We start from the raw sequence: 22,344 nt of genomic DNA, 5'->3' as shown, positions 1-22,344 counted from the left end.
GAACTGTGTGCGCGTGTCGCTCTGCCAGCGCCATTTTTGCAGTAGCAGGCCGTTGTTACCCAGTAGCCACCACCGTAGCTACTCGCGTGTTCTCATAAAAAAAGCCTGTCTCGCTCCCGCCCCCGCCCACGCCGATGCCAAGAGCGCATCGGCCACTCACCAAGAACCAAAGAAACTGTCCCTACTTAGCTTAGGTAGCCAGCCCAGTGAAGGTTTGCGGACATCGCCAAGTCGGACCAGGCAGCCAAGAACCGAATAGGTTAACAGCATTTAATAACAGGCACACATCAACCTACATCAATACACCGTTTGGAGGTCTATTTTGCGGCAGCAGCGGTAGTATCTCCTAACGCCAGTAAGAACCAGTCGTTTGAGGCAATCTCTAACGGCAGTACAAAGCGTAAAGCTCAAAACATTCATTCATTGAGTAGCTAACACTCGCACCGGAGGGGCCCACCATAGCTCTAGTCACTCGATAGAATTCAAACTATACGCGCCCACATTCACTCACGCTTCAAACCACCAAACAGAAAAATGTCGTTTAGTGTACCGTACTATATATACCATTTATATTTGTCAGAAAAAGCTTAATTAACTGGTTGTTCCTCGTAAAACTCATAAAATATGGGCAACCTAATCGGTCGTCCGGGTTCCCCTCATGGTATTAGTTGTACTTTACTATAGTCCACTACTCCTGAGTCTTGTTCGCCGCTATGGAAGCGGGACACTCCGGTTATTCACGCGCTCTAAGCAAAAATCAGGTCGTACGTATCGAGTGAGATCTGCAGCCGCTGTCCGGCGTGTTCCAACCTTCTGCTATGCTGCTATGGGCTGTTGTTACTCACTATGTGATAAGTCCTGTTGATTCGATTATGAACATTTAGTGATCTTGGTACATGAGGAGGAAGACTGGGCGGCAGCCAGGTAGGGTCTTCAGCCTGGGGAATAATGGCCAACTGACAGCGGAAAAAATGACAGCTGAATTGGCAATGACTAGAAACCCAGCTACGTAGGTATTATATATTTTAGGCATTTAGCTGCGCCCCGGGGTGACGTCCCAAACAGGAGACTCGATGACGGTGAAGGCCGCGAAGCGACGGTATACGATATGGGGCTAGTCTGTCTTCGGATACATGTTTGATTGTATAGGTGAGCTGAGACAGCATTAGCAATTGTGTATATTCTTGCGTTCAGTAGAGAACAAAGCGAACTCTGGACAATAGTTATGTGGGAAGCACGTGTGCTGTATATGTTTGCATACAGAATATCGCCTACGCTTCGATAGACTTTGCTATTGACCTAAGCGACGCATAAAGTGATGAAGGTTCGAAAACGAAGGTAGACACACTTCGGGTAGTTTTTCGCAAGGGGTCGGGATCTGGAACAGTGGACGATGGAGCGGCTCAACCGACTCCCTGGACGTTCAACAAACTAGGTTGCTCTAATTCTCGTAACAACTCAAATATATATATATAATTCTATCTAAGTAAAGAGCGGTCTAGTGATATATGGTCTGCCAAAACGTTGTTTCACGTCCACAGTCAATAAATGAGATCAGAATAGTAAGCCCCCGTTACGATCAGCACTACCACAGATTTAATAAGTTAGCGAGAACTAAACGTTCCGTCGATTTAATAAACTGAATACAATCAGCTTTTTGTGAAGAACCATGGATTTCAGAGCCGACAGATTGACAACAATATCACAATCAAACCAAAATAGGGCTTGTTATCCCTGTTTGCCTTGTAAGGTCGATCATATATTATTGTCCTTAACGGTTCCTATCTCCAGCATTCTCTCATTTAAAACAGCTGAGGCTATGGTCCTAGTCTTTGGGATGATTCATCGTTATGGGACGCTGCGAATGTTGTAAACAAATCTACGGCAAATGTGACGAACAAACATAGCAACGTAATACCATCAACAGCTACCGAATAGTTTCTTTCGGTGGTTATTTATATCTAACTGTCCATTTACTTCGCTCGCAAGCTGAAACTACGACGAATCTGGAATAGAAAACGGAGCAAAAAATTAAAACCCTTATTGTTGCAAGAGACACGGGCCTAGAGTGAATTATCCACATGGTCCTGTAACGAGTCCTACGATAGTTGGCGGATTTGTAACTAATGTACTACCAAACGTTAAGCTCGAAAAATCTTCGATCGACTAGTATGTGCTGCCATGCAAGGCAAATGTCTGCTAATTTTGCAGGACACGGTCTCCTGGCTGGCGACGATCAAAAGCATTTTATAGTATCAGAAGTAATCTGTTAATGATGCGATTATTGGAATAATAATTTATATCCGGAACAATGTGATGATAAGCATTCGTAGCTAATTGAAGGTTTATTTAGAGCCACCTGTATATCCGTTAGAATACCCAATTCTATGAACCTTACGAACACAAAACAAAGGGGTAATGTAATGGCGTCTATTTCATCCCGTTTGAGGCCTAAGGACGCGGTTAGCGTCGTTTGTTCCTGTAGGAACCAACATTGTCACCACAGTCTGGTTTTGGTGTGGCAAAATACGGTTTTCTGTTGGTAGATACAGATGTTAAATCTGAAAAGAAATAAACATTAATAAAATGCCTATAATTTCATTTCATTTATTAACATTGTCGTCTAGTTTGCGTTAGTTATTATTGTCGCCTCGCATATAAATCCCAGCGTATTGTATTTTTTGGCGCCAAATGCAAGTAATCATACACACGATTAGTTATATTATATATCTTTTGTAATTAGCGTACATCCGTATCCGTCTCACACATCTGTGCCAAAGGTAAATTGTTTCTTTTCGGTGTTTGGTGAAATGACGCTTTTGTGTTAGTTTGAGAAGGCTCCATACCAGCGCGCTAATAGAAGCCAATGCAGTGCTTCGCAGCGAAGTTGTAAGCCAATGCCGCCCTGGAACAGAGAACCCAATTGAGTGTGGCACTTGAGATTCGTCTCGCCTTACCTGATGGCCCCGGAGCGGACTGCCAGCTGCGTACTAATTACCCTAATGTCAGACTCAACACAAATGGTGAGTAGCGACTGGCCAAGCTGACTCTGCAATCGACTATGTGTGTGTGCACCCGCGTGTTCTTTTCGAGGTTCTTCCTGGATGGGGGGGTGACGGAAGCGGGCGAACCCAAGGCTAGTATGGCGGGAACTCAACTTTTGAATTTTTTTGTAAGAACTTTTTAGCTGCTCCGACTGATTACGATGCGCTTATGCCATCTATGTGTCGGTTTGCTAGGTAAGGATTTAATCCTAGTGCCGACTCGAACTGGACCCTGTTCAGCTCTACCGAATTAGCAACTATGGCAGTACTAACATGATTTATTATTTCTTTGTTCGCTGTAATACATTACCAGCCCTAGCCATTGCATATATTAATTAAGATCAAATTAAGATGCATTTACCTAATAATCAATAGCGAGATTTTGTTTTCGGTGTCGTTATTGAAATGCGACCTCTGTCGCTAAGAACTTTCACTACGCGTTCGCTGCAACCGCCCCTATATATATATATATACATGGATGCTTGACATAAGGCTCCGTTTCAGCATTCTTTTCCATTGTATCCGGCCCCAAGCTTAACTAACACAGCCAAACAAAGAAGAGGTATTATTGATCGTGACACTGTGACGGGCCAGCAATCCCTTCATGTTGTAGGTAGGTATTTTTGAAGTCGAATGACGAGCCTAGATATAGGCATAGCATCCGTTTGTTTGTGTGTGAGCTCACACACGTATCTGTCAATAATGAATTCTCTGTCGCCGGTTGCATGAACGAGCTCAGTCGAGAGTTGAAAGCTGATCGCTCGTCGCCACTGAATCACTGATTGATTTACAGCGAAAAAGCAACAGGTTTCTCCTACTTGATTATGCCGTGTAGGATCGTTGGTTCTGTCGCCCTAATGGCATCGTGGCGCCGTAGTCGACCTCTGCTGACAAAGTAACTGCGGTAACACCGTATCGAACGCCGATTTATAATTTAGCCCAGCCATCTATGGAATTCAGGCGGATGTTGTCCTATTCTGTCATATGAGCGTGTGTAAGTGCTTGTAGCATACATCCATATCCTACTGATCTTGTCATCTGTTTGCTTTGGCAGTTACTGCATAACCTCGTCACTGATATCTTATTCTCTCATTTAAAGACGGTGATAAGCGCTTGCAATCATAGTTCGGCAATAGCAACGGTGGCGCATAGCTCTAGCAAGGAGTATATTTTTCGCTACTACATCCACCGCTGTCTCCGTTCAGCCCCACATCTGCCATGTAACAAACTTATACATTGCGTCGTAACTAGCTTATAGGGTGATTCGAAACAAAACTGCAGCTCACTGTGCCGCTGTGCAGAACAATGGCGCTCTGTCGCTGTTGTCAATTATTTAGCAAATGGAGAGAGCCAGACAATTTCCTGCTGGAGGAAGATTGACTTCACCCCGGAGCCCACTCGGTGCCGCCCCTTTCTGGGCCCTTTCGTGAGCGATGTGTCATACCAGCGAATGCTATTGGAACGAACAACTGCCTGGTTGACCGATTTCAATTAAATAGCTTTTTTTGCTCCCGTTTTCTCCATTCATCTTTCCGTATTTCTCAGTCTTTGTCGCAGGTTATCCTTGAAACGACTAGACGCACAGTGGTCGGAGGTCTTTCCGACGATTCAAGATGACTCCCCTTTTGTTGTCCCTTCGCCATTCGACTGTTACTGCTAATCAAGCAAACACCACCACCGCAGCCACAGTGTAACCCGCAACAGGAATAGTTGTCGTCACAGTCGCGATTTGCGGCAAAGTCTTGGACGCAAAACTAATTCCAGATACGAATTTAACGTAGGTCGCAAACAATCAAACTTAGTAGGCCGTTTCGCATTGGAGGAGAACTTATCTATAACATGTTCCTGGCGACTGGTGTCTGGAAATGGCTGGGTCAGCCTTCAACAGGTCTTCGGTCGTACATCGAGCTGGTGACGTATCCACGTCGACGCTAATTGCCATGTTTCTGTCCCCGAATGAAGAAAATGCCGGGCGCGAAAACGGCGAGCTCGGCTTGTAGAGGGTAAAAAAGCAGGATATCAATCTAGGCTTATTAAAGGTTATAGATCAAGACGCACGATGAATACCAATCAGAACCTGCTATTGCGGTTCGCCGTAAAGCGTAGCGGGACAACGAAGCGTACCCTAGAGACTGAATCTCCAGCCGCTTATCTGAACAAACAAATGAACAAGCCAACACCGTAGGCTTAAACAAGAAAACAAACATGATCCTAAGCTTACTCTACCACATTTCGCACATAGGTCTCGCACTGATCACTAGTCGGAAGACTATTACAGATATACTTGTATAACATACATAAGTATGATCGACAGCTCGATCGATTCGTACCTATACTTCTGTTAACTACATTCTTCTCAAATTAGAAACAACAAAAAGTCAGCAAGACGTATTCTAATAAATAATAAATAAAGAAAATAAGAAGTAAGCGAAAGCACATAAACGCAGACGAGATAGACCCCCTTTGAAACGTTCTATCTCAAAGTGGATCTTCTGCGCGAAAAGAAAAGTATATGCGTATTGGCCAGTGATGAGAAGTAACCTGGGGAGCAAGTTGAAGGGTTTGGACATGAACCGAAAAGTGTTTCTCGTCGCCGTCGTTTGCTGTGCTAGGAAACTTTCTAAACGTGGGTAGCGCAAAGCTGATATGCTTTGGGAGGAAGGTCGACAAAAAATCCGGCGCTAACTTGCTTCTCAAGATGATGAGAGCGTCGCCAGGAAGCTTGAACACGCAGCCAAAGAGGGGAGCCAGGTACGAAGACGTTTGAGCAGCCGCAGTAGCAGTAAACGCGTATTAACGCTTCTAATCATGTACGCAGTTTATGTGCGGCGCTTATTCGAATCACGCTTCAACATCGGCTGTCCACTTGTCGACCACAGACCGATTGTCGTTGCCGTTCTGCTGGATTCCTGTGACTCCGCTAGCCGTTCGCTATTCGCTATGCCGAATACAACACACCTCACGCGAGCGCTCTGAGCGCTTCTACCCGTCTCAAGCTCTTTGCTGACGGTGCATGTTGGCACTTCGTTCCCAGCTATCTTCTGCTGCTGTTGCTGGCCTCTTTTCACAGTTTATCTTGGCGATGAGTACGGTACGACGTACGTGTGTATCTCTTCTGCCTGGTGCAGTTGTGTATATTCTAGAGCACTGTCCTGCCAGCAAGTACTAGCTACGGTTCTAGTAATGCTGAAAGTTCAAGGAGAGGTTCGATTTTAATCTAAATCCAACAACCGGCGAGCATCCCGATGAAGACCACGTCCTCGACAAAAGGATATGGTTGAAGCTGCAACAGTGCTGTTGTAGTGCGAATACGTGGCCCTGATTAGCTAAGATATCGTACGAGGCTGGATGGTTCTTATCCGTTTCCGAACGTTCTCTACGCAGCATCTCCCACGCGCGTTTTTAATCTCAGACCAATCGAGGAAGATCGGGAGAGAGGTCTTGAACGGTTGAATTCTCAGAAAAGATAAATTCGCGATACGTTGCTAGTAAGTACTGTGAGGTAGCGTCGCACGCTTATCAGACTTAATGGAAGTATCACGAACGGCTTAACCAACAGCTCAACTCGAATCGTACCGCCATTGGTCTGCTCTCGAGAGGCAATCTATGCAGCCAAGCCAAAAGAGAACGAAAGTGAACGGTAAAGACGAGGTGGACGCGGAAATTTTCTCTGCTAACGATGTGTGTGTGTTTCGGTGAGTCTATTTAAAGCCGATCGCTTAGCTTTTACGACGCCTCTCTCGTTTATAAACATACAGACACTTACAGACATTCGCAGGCACCTTACCTGTGCCTATATCGTAGCCGCGCCTATAATTGTATGGTCACTTACTTCTCTTTGATGGCTCGTGCGTAAACAAACTCTGCACTTTTTATCTTTAAGTGCAACAGCTCTTTTACAAGGCTATTGCCACTACTTTCACAACCCTTATGGCCACTATCGGCGGCAACAAATATAATAACGGTAATAGGGACTGTCAGTTTGTGATTGTTGTTGTAAGGTTGAACTTTATTCTATCTCAATCTTCTTGCTCCAGCCCGCTTCGTCGACATAAGTCTCTAGGGTACCTCTCTGTGCAACTGTACAGTAGATCCAGAATTACGTTCGGCACGGAGGTAAAGCATAACAATCAGTTAGAACGGGCTAGGGGTTGAGAGTCAAACTGACTGAAAAAAAGGAACCAAGGAGAAGCTACGACAACTGGCTGCTGGTTAATTTGCCTCTGTTTTCTCTGCTTTCTCCGCATGCCGTGGCCATGGCATGCTGATAGCTTGGTTTAGCGTCGAGGGACCACTGTTACCGCTGCCCTGCAGCCATGGGACCCCGCTGACAGAGTTGTCATCGCAGTTGTTGTCTTCCTCTTTGTCGTTGCCATTTCTAGAGCATCGCAAACAATCCCTTTCCTTCTTGACAGCCTAGCAGCCGTCGCTGCTGGTACCGTACTATCACAGTTTGAGAGATTAGAGCACGGGGGCGGATTGGCAGAATAGGAAAACTAGACGTGCCCTGCCGTTGCGTATATTTTTTTTGCACGTGTATTTTCCTATTGCTTTACTTTGCGCGTCTTGCCAGCTTCTTGAAACGTTAACGGCCGTAGAAGGGAGTGGGAAAAGCTTAAAACTTATGGCACTGGCAGAGCGCATAGGGCATCGAGCAGAAACTAAACAGTGGCCTGCTGTCACTTCTGCTACTACAGCCAGCGGCTTAAATAAAACACACTCAGCGGAAAATGCACGAAAATAACAAAGTTGGGGTCGACAAGTCAGCTATCTAGGGGTAAAAAACGATTCGCTGACAACCCATCCACCCTCCAGCGAGTTAGTACATGACAGAAACAACAAGCACTTAAAAGACGACTTAAACGCACGCACACAGTGTACGTCAATGTACAAAGAGCGACATATAGACATTTACATGCTGACACTTGTTCTACGTGGCGAGGGGGTTGAAAAAGGTCAGGAGTTTGGGGAACGGGGGTTACGGAGGCGGCTTGATAATAGCAAGACACCAACGGTGAAAGTTGCTCAGTAGAGAACTCCGAGATGGGGTTAAAAATTAAATAACAAAACGAGCGGGGGTAGTGGCGGCGATAAGACTGAAAACTGGGCGCGACTTTTTTTACTGCTGTTGCGAAAGATATGCGAAAAAGCTATGGGAAACGTGCTCCTCTCTGTGTCGCGCCTGTTGACCTTGAATTTGCTCTAACTGCATTCTGGTTCATTTCTATTGCAGTTGCAATTTCTACTATTGATTAAATATTGTTTACAATTGAATGCTTGCCCGTTGCCCCATGTCGTGATACAGGGGCTTATTGCTTTAATAAAAAGATCGATTGCAATCGTTAAAATTCGCTTTTGTTTTTGAACTATTCTGTCGCTTACAAATATAAGGCTTTCATATTGCTGTCATGATATTTGTGCCTTAATGTATCCAATTGATCTTCTTTGTGTTTCTCTTTTTGAAGCTATGGCTAAATATTATTAGATTCTTCTATTTGAGTTCAAAAGTACACTCTCGGGCCTCTGCGTGAATAAAAAGCAAACTGGAAACCTATTTTCGACCAAAGGCGTAATCTTCATGAACTAAGTATTTCAAAGACCTCACACATTGAATGCACCATACTATACCAAAAGCCAAAGTATATGTTCTGCGAAAAGTAGCCAAACTAAAGTTGTTCAATTGCAGAAATCGAACGTACCCAATCATGTTACTGAAAACTTCTTTCTGGGTCTCACTTTCACCGTGGACTGCGTGCGCATCTCACGGTAACTAGCGCACTTCCTTCTCCTGCGTAATACGCTTCACCCCTTTGGTAACCACCGCAGCCACACATGGACCCTAAGTCGAACGAAATTTTCCTGCTACTGCATCCGAAATAGAATCGATTCTCTTTATGAAGGCTTGGTGCTTGTTCGTTCCTTGCCGTTTGCTTTAGTCCAAACGGGAAGATAGCGTCCGTTTTCTGACGGTCTTGTCTATGGCCGCCATGAAATAGCATTTGAATAGTATACGCCCCTTGATCTCCCTCCGGTGCTTTTACATCGCTATCCCCTGTACAATAGTCGTTCTCCATTACCACGATTGTGTAAGAGAGTGCGGCGACTTAGCCGACACGCGGGCCGACCTTTGAGTCTAACACTGCTCGCAATTCGAAGCTCGATTCTCGATTCCGTTGGGTCTGCGTCCGCCCCGTCGGACGCTTAGCTACGACTCTATCCGGATCGCTCGACTTGCCCAAGATCGTGTGTAAGAGAACGGTTCTTAGCAGTCACGCAGGAGGCTTCGCGAGCCTTTATGGCCCTCTGTCGTCGTCTAACCCAATTTAATTTTCAACTTGGCCGATGGATGGACTACGGGCAGCTAGGCTAGTTGCAGGTCCAGAATGGGGCCCCTGTTTGAGATTACAAGAGAAAGAGAGGGAGGGGTAGTGAAAACGAATCCGAAAAAAAAGCTCACGGAACTGAATTCAGAGGAAATTCGAGAGTGTAAATCAATGCAGACCTCCGCTGCCCATTTGAACAAGCCTTCGTAACGTCCCCTTAGGTAGTCCATAAAAGGGGGGGGGGGGGGGCACTCATCGATCGGTCTTTATGGCTCTGTGCGGCTGTATGCTTCAGCTGCATGCATTTGCTGACTCTTTTGATAATGCTAGTAAATAGGAACGTGTTCGTGTACATTTTGGTGCTTTACCCATACGCCGCCCATTAAACTGGCCCCTGAAGAGTCAGTTAGCGGCTACACACTTTGTCGCTTAAACCGGCTTTTCTAGCGTGTATTGAGTTTTTTGGTTGACTACCTGTCGTTGACTTGCTGCCAAAAATTTAGCAGCTAATATGTGTACACGCGAAGATCAACTCTCGCTATAAAAAGAAATCCTCCACTCACTCAGCCCCTCAAAATTGCCGTTTAGAGCTAGATTTCCTGCCTTCTACGGTTTCGTTAGACTTAAAGGTGGGCCTCTCCGTTGAGTACAGAGCTGGCCATACTTGACTAGAGTGATTTAAAACCCGCTCTTTGCTCTTCACTGACTCTGCTCTCTTGCGTTAGGCCACTTCGTCGCGTTTCTTCACCGAAGGTTTGATTGCTGCTTCTTCCGATCTTTTTTCTCTCGTTCTCCATAGGCGACGTGGGACGAGCCAATACCAATTCCAAACCCGCCCGGTAGCAGCAGCTTTTTCAAACAAGCTCCAGTTTTCTCTTTTTTATACCTTCATGGCGACAAGCGAGTGCTTCCCAGCAAAACAAGCTCGATCCGACCGGGCTCATAGAGACCGACACACTCTGATGAAGTGAGCAACGGACGGAGCCACACGTAAAGCGTCGGGGCAACTTGTTCAAAAAAATGTTAGCTCGCTCGTTAGTTTGCTTAGTTTGCTTGGTTGGATAAATCTTTGGATGGTATTTAGGCAAAGAGCGAATCTAATTCAGTCCCTCTTCCACGCTAGCACACTTTCTCATCAACTAGTCTCTCCACAGTTGGTCCGCTTGCGTACTTCAATATTCTTGGTAGGTGCTATGGAAAGAATCCCTTGCCGGTAGTGGTAGCCGAGAAACTAGAAAAGCTCGCTTAAAGGCGCCTACCATTTGGTACACGATTCACTTCACCAATAGCAGTAGAAGCCATCACTGACTACATCCGTTGCGTTTGCACTTTGGCCAACGAAGTGTGCCAGTGGGTTTTGGCAGTATTGCCAACAAGACGTATAGGTCAGCCAACGGACTGGTTAAGGGGCAAGCCTCCGCTACGGAGTTCAACTAAAAAAGGCTGAAACCCTAAAGGACGTTCGGTTACAGCGCTTTATGCCCTGCTTGCGTCTGACTTCTTGCCTCCGTACGTTGGATAAAACCGGAACAGGTCGTAGTCATAATAGCGGTAGTAGTAGTTATATCCTTCTTCCATGTTCATTTAGCTGCCTACTTATGGGTTCGCTCTTTCCCCCTTTAAGGAGAGAACGTTTTAAGCATAGCGCATAGAGAAGATAGCTGAACAGGCAAAAGCTAACCAGATCTCAAGACGGCACTCCAATGCCAGAGATATACATTTCGGACAAACAGAAGGAAAAGAAATGACTGAAACCATATAAGAACGACGTCGGAGGAACTAGTGCTCAGCGATTTCCTCGCAGGACCCTGGTCCGTTCGGACCAAAACTAGCTCCTGTCCATTTGCCTTTCACCGACACACAAGAACTGTGGCTAGAGCGCTGATCTCGCGTCTGCATATCACACATAACCGGCTAAATTAATTTACTCATTCAGATTATACATACAAAGTTCTTCTTAGTGTCGCCTGAAGCTCTGCCACTATTAACGCTATTGCTACACGGCTAAGTGGCGAGCTACAGGAATAGGACCACTCTGCGTCTGTCTTTTCTGCTGCTTCCCGCAGAACTTATCTAAAATTCAACCTGATGTTCTACATACGTTTATATACCCCACGGATGTGTGTCCCAGTTAATGTGGCGTAGTTGTGAAACTGCCATTTCTCGTTTCTACAATGGCTGACGGGATTCTGTGCCTCCCACGTTTCTCTGCAGTCTACCTCACTGTTTCACGGCTGCGTTCAGAAACTTCTGTTCCTTTTCGGTGGCTTCTTTTGTCTTATATTTGGGTCGTTTTTTGCTTCTCTCGGGTTTGGCTCAAGATTAGATCATCTCCAAGCTTCTACTATTATGTGCTGTTCGTAGAAGTATTGTTCCCAGGTTTCCAGAACTAGGTACCTGTTAGCTGCATCGCTAGGCAGCTCTTTCCACTACCACGGCCAACGCAAGCAAAGCCTCTGTACCGATCCCTATCGACCGTAGTAGGCGACTGTAGCCTACGAATTTCGAGCCTACGAAATCCTACTGAGTTGTGGCGTCAGCCAACCAGTCAAGCTGCGAGCCATCCTAGCCATAGCGGCAATTGAGGTAATTTCAGATCCAGTAGTTTGCGTTGCCTATATCCAGCCAGCCGTGGTACGCGTGCAAACGGGTGGCACAAGAAGTTGTGCAGGAATGTGGCCACAGCTAGAGAGAGCCCTTTAGCAATACTGAGGCTGGCAGTAGCAGTAGTAAAATCTGCGCAAGCTGCAGCAGTTGCCAGTACCGAGTCGTGGTAAGGAGACAGCAGCCAGCGAGTAGCGAGATTTATAGCCGCGTGGTTGCAGCCTAGAAGGTCGACGCTCGGCGGCTACGGAAACTGCTACCTGGGTACGTACAAAAGTTAAGGAGAAAGTGACGGTGAAGCAGCTGCCATTGCCGGCTACTCTGCTTCTGCTATTACAGCTGCTACCGTCCGTTTCAGCTCATTTTAATCAGGCTGTAAGTGCCTTCTTACTACGTGAACAAACAGAGCTTCAGCAGAGGGGATAACGAGAAACGAGATGCTGAAATAAAGAACAGGGGCAATGCTCGAAACGTAAACGCGGTGGTGCTGGGAATTTGGATGAGTTAGTAAATCTAAAAGGAATCATGAAATAGTTGCTCCTCACCGCTAGCCGTTCGGAGGTTAGTCGATCTCCGGAGCTGCGCTCCGCTAGCTAACGCTAAAACAACAAGGGTGAAGGAGCTTGTTGCCGAGAAATGCTAGATAAAGAGTTGACCTACGCCCAGCAGTGCGCGCGCCTCTGCGCAGTCTATAGTAGGCAGGCCGGCATTTGCGCTCGGTTTTGTAGATGGCACACCGGGCACCTGTCGATCTGCAGATGGTAACATCTCTATATATAGTTGGAGCACGAGAACTGAAAAGGGGTAGACTGTGGTTTGGAAAGAGAATCCTGTGAGGTTAATCCGTAAAGATTGGTAGTCTGATTTGTGGCAGTGTGACGGACTGCCATTAAGGCGACTCCTTTCAACCAAAACGTTGACTGGGATTTTCATGTTCCTTTACTGGAAAATCGCTCTGACGCGGCCCGCCGTGGAGCCGCAACAGCTGTAATGCATGGTGCTCTGCCTTTAGATAATAGACGAAAGAAAAGAGGCAGAAAAACGCTTGAAATAAAAGTAAAACGATGGAAAAGGATGCATGTAGAAGCCAAAATTGTAAGAATAAGAGTATCATTTCCCTCTGGCTACACAAATACGAGTAGATACAGGGGAGCCGAAACCAGAATAGGAGAGGCAGATCCAACCGGAAGAGAAAAACGGGATTGCCGTTGCTTAAACTGATGACCCGGAAAAGATGTATAGCTGTGATTTTTACAATGAGCATGTCATCCAGTAGAAGCTGCAATAACGACAAGTAACGGTGGAGTTATTCCAACGACACACGAAAATACCGAAGGCGGGACAATTCCTTCCACGGTCCGCCTCTGTCTTTTTATTAAGCCAATTTGGATGAACCTGCAAACAGGCAAACTCACAGACATATGACAAAACGTTGGTAGATAGCAAAAAGTAGCACAAGCGGAAAATAAAAACACGTAATATTTTAGCTTATTGTTTATTACTTACACTGATTGTGCATAGACATTCAACAGGAGTCAAAAAACACGACTTGGAACGCATTAATAATTGCATATTTATGCATTTATACATGGACAGATGTATAGATAGATTAGGATAGATAAACAGAGAGATTAGGATAGATAGATTGCACATTTTACAATACCCTTTTCCTTCTAAACTGCTCGTAGTACACTTGTATGTTTGTATGGTTTTGGCATGTTCTTCCCTTTCACTTCTTTTCATTTGTACAAATTGCAGCGGCGTTAAAAGCTGAAATTCTTCCACGTCGTCTAACGGTCCGATCGGGCGACGACGTGACTGTGAACTGTACATACCGTGGAGGACCCGTTCGCGAAGTACGTTGGTTAAAAGATAACAAGCCACTGCAGAACGATCATCGGGTCCGCTTATTGGGCAGGCTGGTACTACATATCAGCTCGTTTCGACGGGCTGACACTGGCATGTATCAGTGCTTCGTGAATAACGAACAAGATTCGGCGCAGGGCCATGCCTATCTCCGTATTGAAGGTTCGTATAGTTTGAAAGTTCGATTTACGAATGGAACTATACATTATACGTTTTTTAATTTCATTTGTCACCGAAATTTTTTTCTCTTAACTCTGACACTTAGTGGTTCTTGGGTGAAAATGTTGCTAGACTGAAACCTATCTGCGACTTTTGCAAACGTTTACATCCGGGAATATTGTTTAGAGGCGTATGAGTTGTGTCAACACAAATCATATCTAAAGGTATTATTTCTCTAATTTTATGCTTGGGTTACGATTGCTAGGGTTATTTTAAGGGTATTTTAAACTTCGTAAATAAATACATTCGATGTTTTTTAAGGTCCTTTGGATTGCTAAAGTCAAAGCGTATCGTATAGACAGTACTTAAGCAATTTAAATTCGTCAAATGTTATGAATTTAATCCCTTATATTTTCCTATTGTTGGTACTAAACAAACTGAATATAAATATATTTCCTGTTCTCTAGGACAGTCAAGTTAGCCGCGTTAAACCATGTTGCTGACAAAATACTCAGATACATTTGCTAAACAGACACACTACACAAAACGCTCGCACTATTTCATCTATGAATACTAAATTGAGATACTATTGTATTATGCTTATCCGTATGTGATACGTTATATTCGTGGCTTAAAAGCAATATTATATCCTTATAAGACCTATTTTTATTAAGCAAAAAAGTCAAGGGCAGAAAACACTTTCGTCCTTGTTCGGGTCTTCTTTTCTACTAGAAAAAGATCAGGAACACCGAAGGGAGACCTATTGCGCCGGGGATTTAGGTCTAAAAAGAAAGCTATCTATAATCCCATTAGAGCGCAATAGTGATTGCTGGTTTCGGTCAAGAATCGGCTATGCTAGCAACGATTTCCGCAACGTTAGAACTTGCTTAAAATTCTGTGGCCTGGGTGCTCGGCCATTGCTGGTGACCGTTACGTTATCACGGCTCCTTTCTCTCGGACACTACGATAGCGAAACTAGCAACTAACTGAAAGTGCCTGATTTAAAACCCGCTACACTATGACGGCTCCCCATGTCCCCTTCAAAGTGTGCCGTCTACGCACAACAAGCATAGGATCCCTTGTCTGCTGGTGTTCGTCTTTCTTCGTACTACGTCAGAAGGTCCTCGGTCACTCATCCCAGTAGTCTGTAGTACACTATGTACCACCTGAAAGGTATGAACCATAGCCGATCCGAAGACTGCCTCTTGTTTGTACACGATATCGCCCTTACACACCCACTTTTTATCGTCCCGTTCCGTATGGATCTGCAGCTACTGCTGTGTGCGAGGTTACGTACCAAAACTAATTGGATGAGCGAAAGAACGTTCGAATGAGACATCTACTTTATTTCTAAGCTCCTGTCTCGGCTCTGGTCTAGGACATCGACAGGGAGATGATAGAGGAGGATGGAGAGTAGACCCCCCCGCCCCCAACGAAGCCTGAAGATGTCCTGATAACTACTACAGGCGCTCAGTGCAAATAGATAGCGATAATTTAGCGAGTTAATGAAGGTCAGAAATCACTCGCCTAATAACGCTGGCCTGCCTGAGTGTGTTTCATTCAATTCACCCATCGTGTAGCCGCGGTCCTTTGGCACTCGTCCTCACAGGACCAAGAACCTTCTTGAAGTCTGCTTGGCAGGCTCGATGAACCCTCCATCGCGGTGCTTGCGCCTCCTTGATGTCGCCAGCCCCATAGTCTCTATCGTAGCATAAGAGGGAAGCAGAAACGTACCACATGCAGAGGTCACCCAATGCGTATATGAGTAATGGTTGCATGCTAATGGCTCTTCATATCTCTCCGTATGATAGAGAGTTGGGCTAGCTAGTTAGATATGTTGTGGAAATCGTCTTGTCTTAACAAAAACATACACTTGAGATTATTACTGCGCACCGGTACGATGTATAATGAATTTATCTAACACATTTCAGTGTTCATAAGTTAACGAGTTGCACTGCAAATGAAAACTAAATCCAGCTGTGATCCTGAATAATTAGACTAGCTGTAGAATATACCGAAAAAGTTTTTCAAAAATGCTGAAAGCCGGTGCTTTTATATTAGTATATGTAAAATCGCTTGTATCATTGCTGTTGTGTCTCCCGTTGACTTGGCTGTTCTACTGCATTACTTCTCAACATTTGAAGAATCCTCGAAAATCTCAGGTGTTAATAAAGCTTTCGGAATAATCAATGTTAAAGGTAACTATTAATTTCTATAATCCGTGCTCTTACAGAGATTCACCCTACTATTCGGGAAAAGTTTATTGGAGGCAAATTCAAACCACGCAGTGAAATTTCGCTTAAGTGCCAGGCTACAGGCTCTCCACTTCCACAGCTTTCATGGCTGCTCGATGGCAGCCCTTTGCCGGAAACCAGAGACATTAACCAGGGTGATTTTGTCCAGCCCGACGGAGCGCTTGTTGTCAGCTTTGTCAACGTAACATCAATGAAAGTTGAATACGGCGGAGACTACACTTGCATGGTAAGTATTACTTAAAAAGTATTTCTGCACTCGGGCGTACCAACCGAACACTGAATACTATAAGAGCTTCAAGCAAACTATATAACTGCCAGCTTCTCAGATGATTTTGTTTTGAGATATCTATTAGACTGATTTGAGCTAGAGTACCAGCGATTAACTAGTGTTAAGCTAGAGTATAAAAAACAGATAATCTGTAATCCTTTCATTATAAATTAGATTAGTTTAAAGCAGTATTCCAACTTTAGCTCAAATATGTGTGAGAAATTCATATGTGTATGCAAGGGTCTTTTGCTATGCTACCGTACACTCTCTGTTGAAGTGTTTTATTAATAGAATACAATAGTAGGGCAGTTTCATTGGCTATATGTTCGAAGCAGTAAAGAACAGAAATATCTTCACGTAAACAGGACACATGAACCGTGTTTTTCTGATTCTGCATTTCTTCAAGGCGTCTTTCAAGAATATATGTGCTTAATTCCTATATTGACAACGCTATCATTGGAACAAATTTCCAAACGCCCATTCAGAACTTTCTTCTTTCTTCCACTCATCCTATGTACCTAGAACAAACAAATCTTGTGCTTAAGGTCTCTTTAACATACAAAACATATCTATATAAGCATTTGGCATAAATAACATTTAATGATTTGACCGTTTTCCTCTTCGATACCAGGCAACGAACGATGTAGGTACAGCGATGCACACTCAGCGTATCAATGTTGAGGGTGACCCGTACATTAGACCGATGAAGGACATCACAGTAGTTGCTGGCAAGGAACTTAACATCAAGTGCCCGGCAGCAGGCGACGTTGCCTCGATGTTCATTAAAAAAGGTGATTTCTTGCTTGGTTTTGAAAGAAAATTTGAGGCTAGAGATATATCTGGGTCGTAGCGACTCTTATACCGAGGTTTATTATATACACATTTTATAACTAGGTCTTCTTATTAGGTACTGTGCTGAATCAGACTACCATCCGATCTTAAGGATGTTGCCTAAATGGTGCACCTGTTAACTCCATGGGTATACACATATACATACCAAAAAATTTCATCCATTCACTGCCGACACTGAGAGAGTCATCTCAATTTAGACGACGAACGAACGCTATTTCAACCGAGGACCGATACTAAACAATATGCGGGAACCTATCTAATAATGGTGACAATAATCATAACACCGATCCATTTGTGTGGCTTATCTTTATCTTATCGACAAATATACCAGTTATATACATACGCATCAACATATGTCTTCCAATACAATACATCTTTGTACCTGCAATCATAGCCCCTAATGGAATTCACTTGTATTTACCAGTGGGCGTATGAGACGAGTGCCTCCAGAACCCCGTGTCTTGTATAGCCTACATATATAAAGCAATCTTCAAATAATCGACTAACCGCTTACCTTGGCGTAGGGTATGCTTCAGGCTAACAACTTCCATAAAGGTAACCAAGCAAACGATGCAAGCCACAGAAAGCTCCCCTTGCCAAAGAGTGATTAGAGCCGTTCCCGGGCCATATATGATTACTTTAGCTCGCAATTAATTTGTATGATCTCTGCATACAGCAGCTCAACTGCCCCTACCTTTGCTGCCAACACCATGTAAGCACCTTTTATTGCCGCCAATGAGGCAACAGGGCGCAGCGCACGGCCCTGCTGTTTTCTTCTGTGTGCCGGTACTATTAGAACCACTGACAGTAACGACGTACGGATACGTATTGAAGTGCAGTTACTCTCCGGTTGAAGTCCGGGTCCGTAGGTCGTTCGGCCTACGAGCTTCTTCTCTTTTGCTGAGAATAAGTATAGAATTTGTATCTGTATGTACGTGCGTCTATGTGTAAATACTGCTGTAATGCGCGTGTTAGTAGCTAGTAGTGAAGAGCGAGGAGTCTGCGTGCACTTATGGAACGGCTAGCAGTGAGTGTGCCACAGTGATGACGCTCGTGTTACCGGTTGATGTCCAGCTATTAATGGTGTTCAGTTACGTAGCGAGGTTGCTGCAAGCTTATTTGCAAGACAGTGCTGGTTGAGGCGGCGAAATAAAGAAGGCGCTGGCACTCCAACCGCCCTTAAAGAGACGGAGCTTCTGGACAAGTGCGTTCCCGAATGAGGAGACTGGAAAACCATGAAGGGAGAAGGAATTGAACTGAGGTAATCATCAATTCATCGTAAAGGACTTGTCTTCTTTGCGCCGATCTCCTCTAAGTGCGTGCATTTCTCTTTATGTATATGTAGATGTGGTTTATGTTGGTGTCTATATGTCTATACCTACAAATATGATATATTACTCGTATTCGATACGGCTTACCGTTGATAGATCGGTCTTAACAGATCGTGCTGTCTGCTCACATTTGGGCGCTCGAGCAGATAGGGTAAGATATATACTACAGTAAGGCGTTGTTTTCTCTGTGAAAGCACGTGTTGAAAGAAAAAATTGACTTCACCGGTGCTTGGGTACCTGTCGTGTATGACTAAGTAGCACCATTAATTATAGTTAAGTCATATATAATTGTGCCAGTTTTTGGTATACTTAGAAGTGAATGAAGTAAGAAAGGGAAGAAGATAGACATGTTAGGAAGGACGGCATATAAATGCTAGGTTTTAAAAACGAGATGTTCGGCAATGAAATAACCAAATCATTAGCTGATTCGGTGACAAGAACAGGCGGTGCACCTTTTCGATGGGGTATGGATAGCTTCGTCATGAAAGTCGCGTCTTGGTTCTAGGTCTCAAGTTGCAGCTCAAACTTTTACGTTAACGGTGGGTGGTTGTTCGGCAATCTATGTTGAATACAAGAAACACAGAGCTAGGTGATAGCTCAGTTTGCTCTTCCTCCCTTACCCCTTCTCGAAATACCGGAATATCTCCAGAAAGTCATCCGCCAGATATCGACACACCACCTGACGTTTTTCCTTCCTAGTCAACCACTACCTTTTTTAAAGCCTTTCTTCTGCTTAGTTTTTCGACCTATCGGTCGAATCAAAATGGGAAAAGAACATCGAAGGATGTAAGCACTTAGATGTTGGCCGATTAATGGGGAGACAGTCATTGCCCCAGCAAGCAAGAGTCGCAAGTGGCCAGGCATTAAAGAAGTGTACGAAGTTATTCGTAAAGGCGCGCTGAGTTCTAATCATTCATATACAGTTTGATTGACTGTATTTCCTTGTTGCAGCCAGCTCCACTGGTCAAGGGAGCGTCTCAAGGAATTCCGACCTCATGCGCTTTCACAGACACACAAACACTAGCCCCCACATATAGACATTCACAAATGCACACCGACGGCCTCGCGCATGCAGGGATACACACCCTTCCATTTAGACACAAAGGTGCAGTTCTACCAAGAGAAGACGAAATATCGCATAGCTACAATATCGCCGCCGTTTGACAATAGGGAGGATACGGTAAGAATCGCTTGATTTCGATGCCGGGACTGGCGCTGCCTGAGAGTAGACACACCATCCGCCTCGCTGATATATCTAAAATTAGAACAGGAAGTAAAGAGACATTTTCGTTAATTGTGTGCGGTAACCCGGGACAGGTGACTGTCCTCTGGGCACTCCGTTCGTAGCGACGTAAAAGAAGACAGTCAAAGAACCTATCGGTTTTGAGCAGGAAATAACTATGCGAGAGGGGGGAAGCCGAAAGCTGAGGGAATCGAACGCTAACTGAGGCATAGATATATGAAGGTTGCTTTCGCTTCAACCACTATGCCCTTTCCAACTCTTCATGCAGCTCCAATTGAAGAGGTCTGAAATGGAAGGACCGTCTGTGTGCAGCTACTTAATGTTTCCAGGTTCTACTTTCTTTTTGCTATTGGCAAATTTCCCGGTTTCTGCAAGCCGAATGAGTTAATAACAACTGATCCTCCACGTTTGCTGCGTATCATCATATATAGGCGGAAAGTGACAAATTCTCTTTTCCTTTTTTTCGCTTTTCGTATCCTTGTTTACCCATGAATGGAGCGATGCATTAAGAAAGCTGTCTTGTCGGCTCACTAATACCATGTTACTCAAAGCAAAGTTTTCAAGGTGCATGTTCCTGGCTGTTCTAAAGGAAGGGACCATACTAAGATGGCTTCTGGGTAGTTCAAAGGTAGGTTAGTTCAGCTGGCTAACTTTGCTATGTTGTCTGATTTTAGCGAACAACAGAAGAGAAAAGCTAAGGGCTGGAACGGAAGGGCGTGACTAAAAGGGGCAAGAGGACCCAACTAAAATAACAAAGTTTTGCTCAGCCTGCTCCTGTATGCCCGTACAAAGGAAACAGAGAAAAGGGGACGTGCCTGCGGACTCGGTCTTCATTTGAAGCAGAATAGCTTCCACTATTGCCGCGGTCGCATACCAGCAAAAGGCTAGGTCAGAGACCACTGAAGTATAACTGGTGGAATACTACTCGTAAAGCGATCCAGAAGCGCTAGTAAAGCGATCCTCTCCTGTTTTGTTCTAGTCCCGAATAAGACAGCGTATATATACATATGCCGTTTGGCTAGAGTCGGCGCGTCTCTGTGCCTTAGATTGCCGGCTCGTTGGTAGACGCTCGGCTCTGTTTCGACACCATTCCTGGTTGAGATTTGAAACAGCCACTATCCAAAAAAGGCGACTAACCCAAGTAAACGGCTAGAGCAGAAATGGGAAGAGGTTTATGCAAAGCGTTATCTCATAACCACACAACGCCGCACCCATGAGCCCACATGAACGATGCGGTTACGCACCCACAGCACTAGCAAAGAGAGCGAAAAGACACTCCGGCTGCCATCAAACTACCGGCCGTTCAGAAGTAGGATGAGACCAGAGAGGGCGGTAGGCTAGCAAAACCAAGCGGCGAGAGGAAACCCCGATAAGTGGCAGCAAGAAATGCGCCGCTCAAAACGGTTATGAATTCTCAAAAGGACTCTTTCTCCATTTGTGGAAAAGCCAGTGGGAGGAGAAGGAAAAAAGCATGGGGGTTTAGAAGCGTTTTGGTACTCGCGCTGGAGGCAGCCGGCAACTGACACCCCTGGCATCTTTACTGCTACTCCACTTTCCAAGTTGTCTTCGTGTCCGCGTCGCTGGCTGTGCCCTCTGTTTGTCCGTGTGTTAGTGTGTGTCTGTATTCTATGCCGTGGAGCACTACGCCACTGTGATGATATACAACGAGAGACACTCGAGAACCTGATGATGGCGCTATTTGCGTGCTTCTAGCACACTGCACCAAGTGTGCTTTGTTTACAAACTTCTTTAAAGCTCTCGAGAAAGGGACAAAGTTCTTCTTCACGTATTGCGAATCTCACTTTTCTCTTTGAAACTGTGTGCAAACGACTGTTTTCGCGCGCGTACTCGCCACCAACGGCAACATTAGTAGCAGCAGCAGAACCAGCTGGGCTGTAGCAATGGCAACAAAAAAAATTAGAAACGCATCCAGTGCTCGCTTGTTCCAAACGAGAGGGATGTGTGCGCCAACCAAGGCTGTTTTGCGTTAGACGCTGATGACGGCTGTCTTTTTATGAGTCATTTCACGCAGCATTGTTGAGCAGAGTCGGGGAATGAAGCGCGGTCTTGGGTGCCAATGCACGGATGCATGGACCTAGAATCGCTATCAAAAACGCTGGAACCGTGAGACCGCTTCCACGAACGCCTTTCTGTGAAGGCGTGCTGTCGTTGTGATGAAGACTGCTATGGTTGACAATACTGGATTGTAACAACTCTGAAACGAACGAGACTTAGTAAGGACCCAAAAACGAAGTAGTCAGGGTAGGAGGTGTTAGGTTTGTCACATTGCTTTGATTTCCAATACGAAGGAGCAGAAACGGAAAGCCAAGCATTTTGGAGATGTTGGAAGACAAGCCACGGTTTTGGCTTTGTCGGAATGAGACAGTGGGGTACGAGTC

General features: G+C 45.0%; 1 protein-coding gene across 12 annotated transcripts in view; it reads left to right on the top strand.

Annotated features, from left to right (window-relative positions):
- LOC111250466 (cell adhesion molecule Dscam1-like) overlaps nt 1-22,344 on the top strand; it is a 306,297-nt gene that overhangs the window by 189,724 nt on the left and 94,229 nt on the right. For all 12 annotated transcript variants that reach the window (XM_086988683.1, XM_086988682.1, XM_086988680.1 and 9 more), the window contains 3 exons: nt 13,730-13,999; nt 16,230-16,477; nt 17,151-17,310. In XM_086988683.1, coding sequence (XP_086844809.1) covers nt 13,730-13,999; nt 16,230-16,477; nt 17,151-17,310 — 678 coding nt within the window. The remainder of the gene's footprint in view (nt 1-13,729; nt 14,000-16,229; nt 16,478-17,150; nt 17,311-22,344) is intronic.

This window comes from Varroa destructor, unplaced genomic scaffold (genome assembly GCF_002443255.2).
Source record: "Varroa destructor unplaced genomic scaffold, Vdes_3.0 BEIS01000004.1, whole genome shotgun sequence".
Taxonomy (NCBI): domain Eukaryota; kingdom Metazoa; phylum Arthropoda; class Arachnida; order Mesostigmata; family Varroidae; genus Varroa; species Varroa destructor.
Note: the sequence above shows the minus strand (reverse complement) of the source record. Positions and strands in the feature narration are given on the sequence as shown.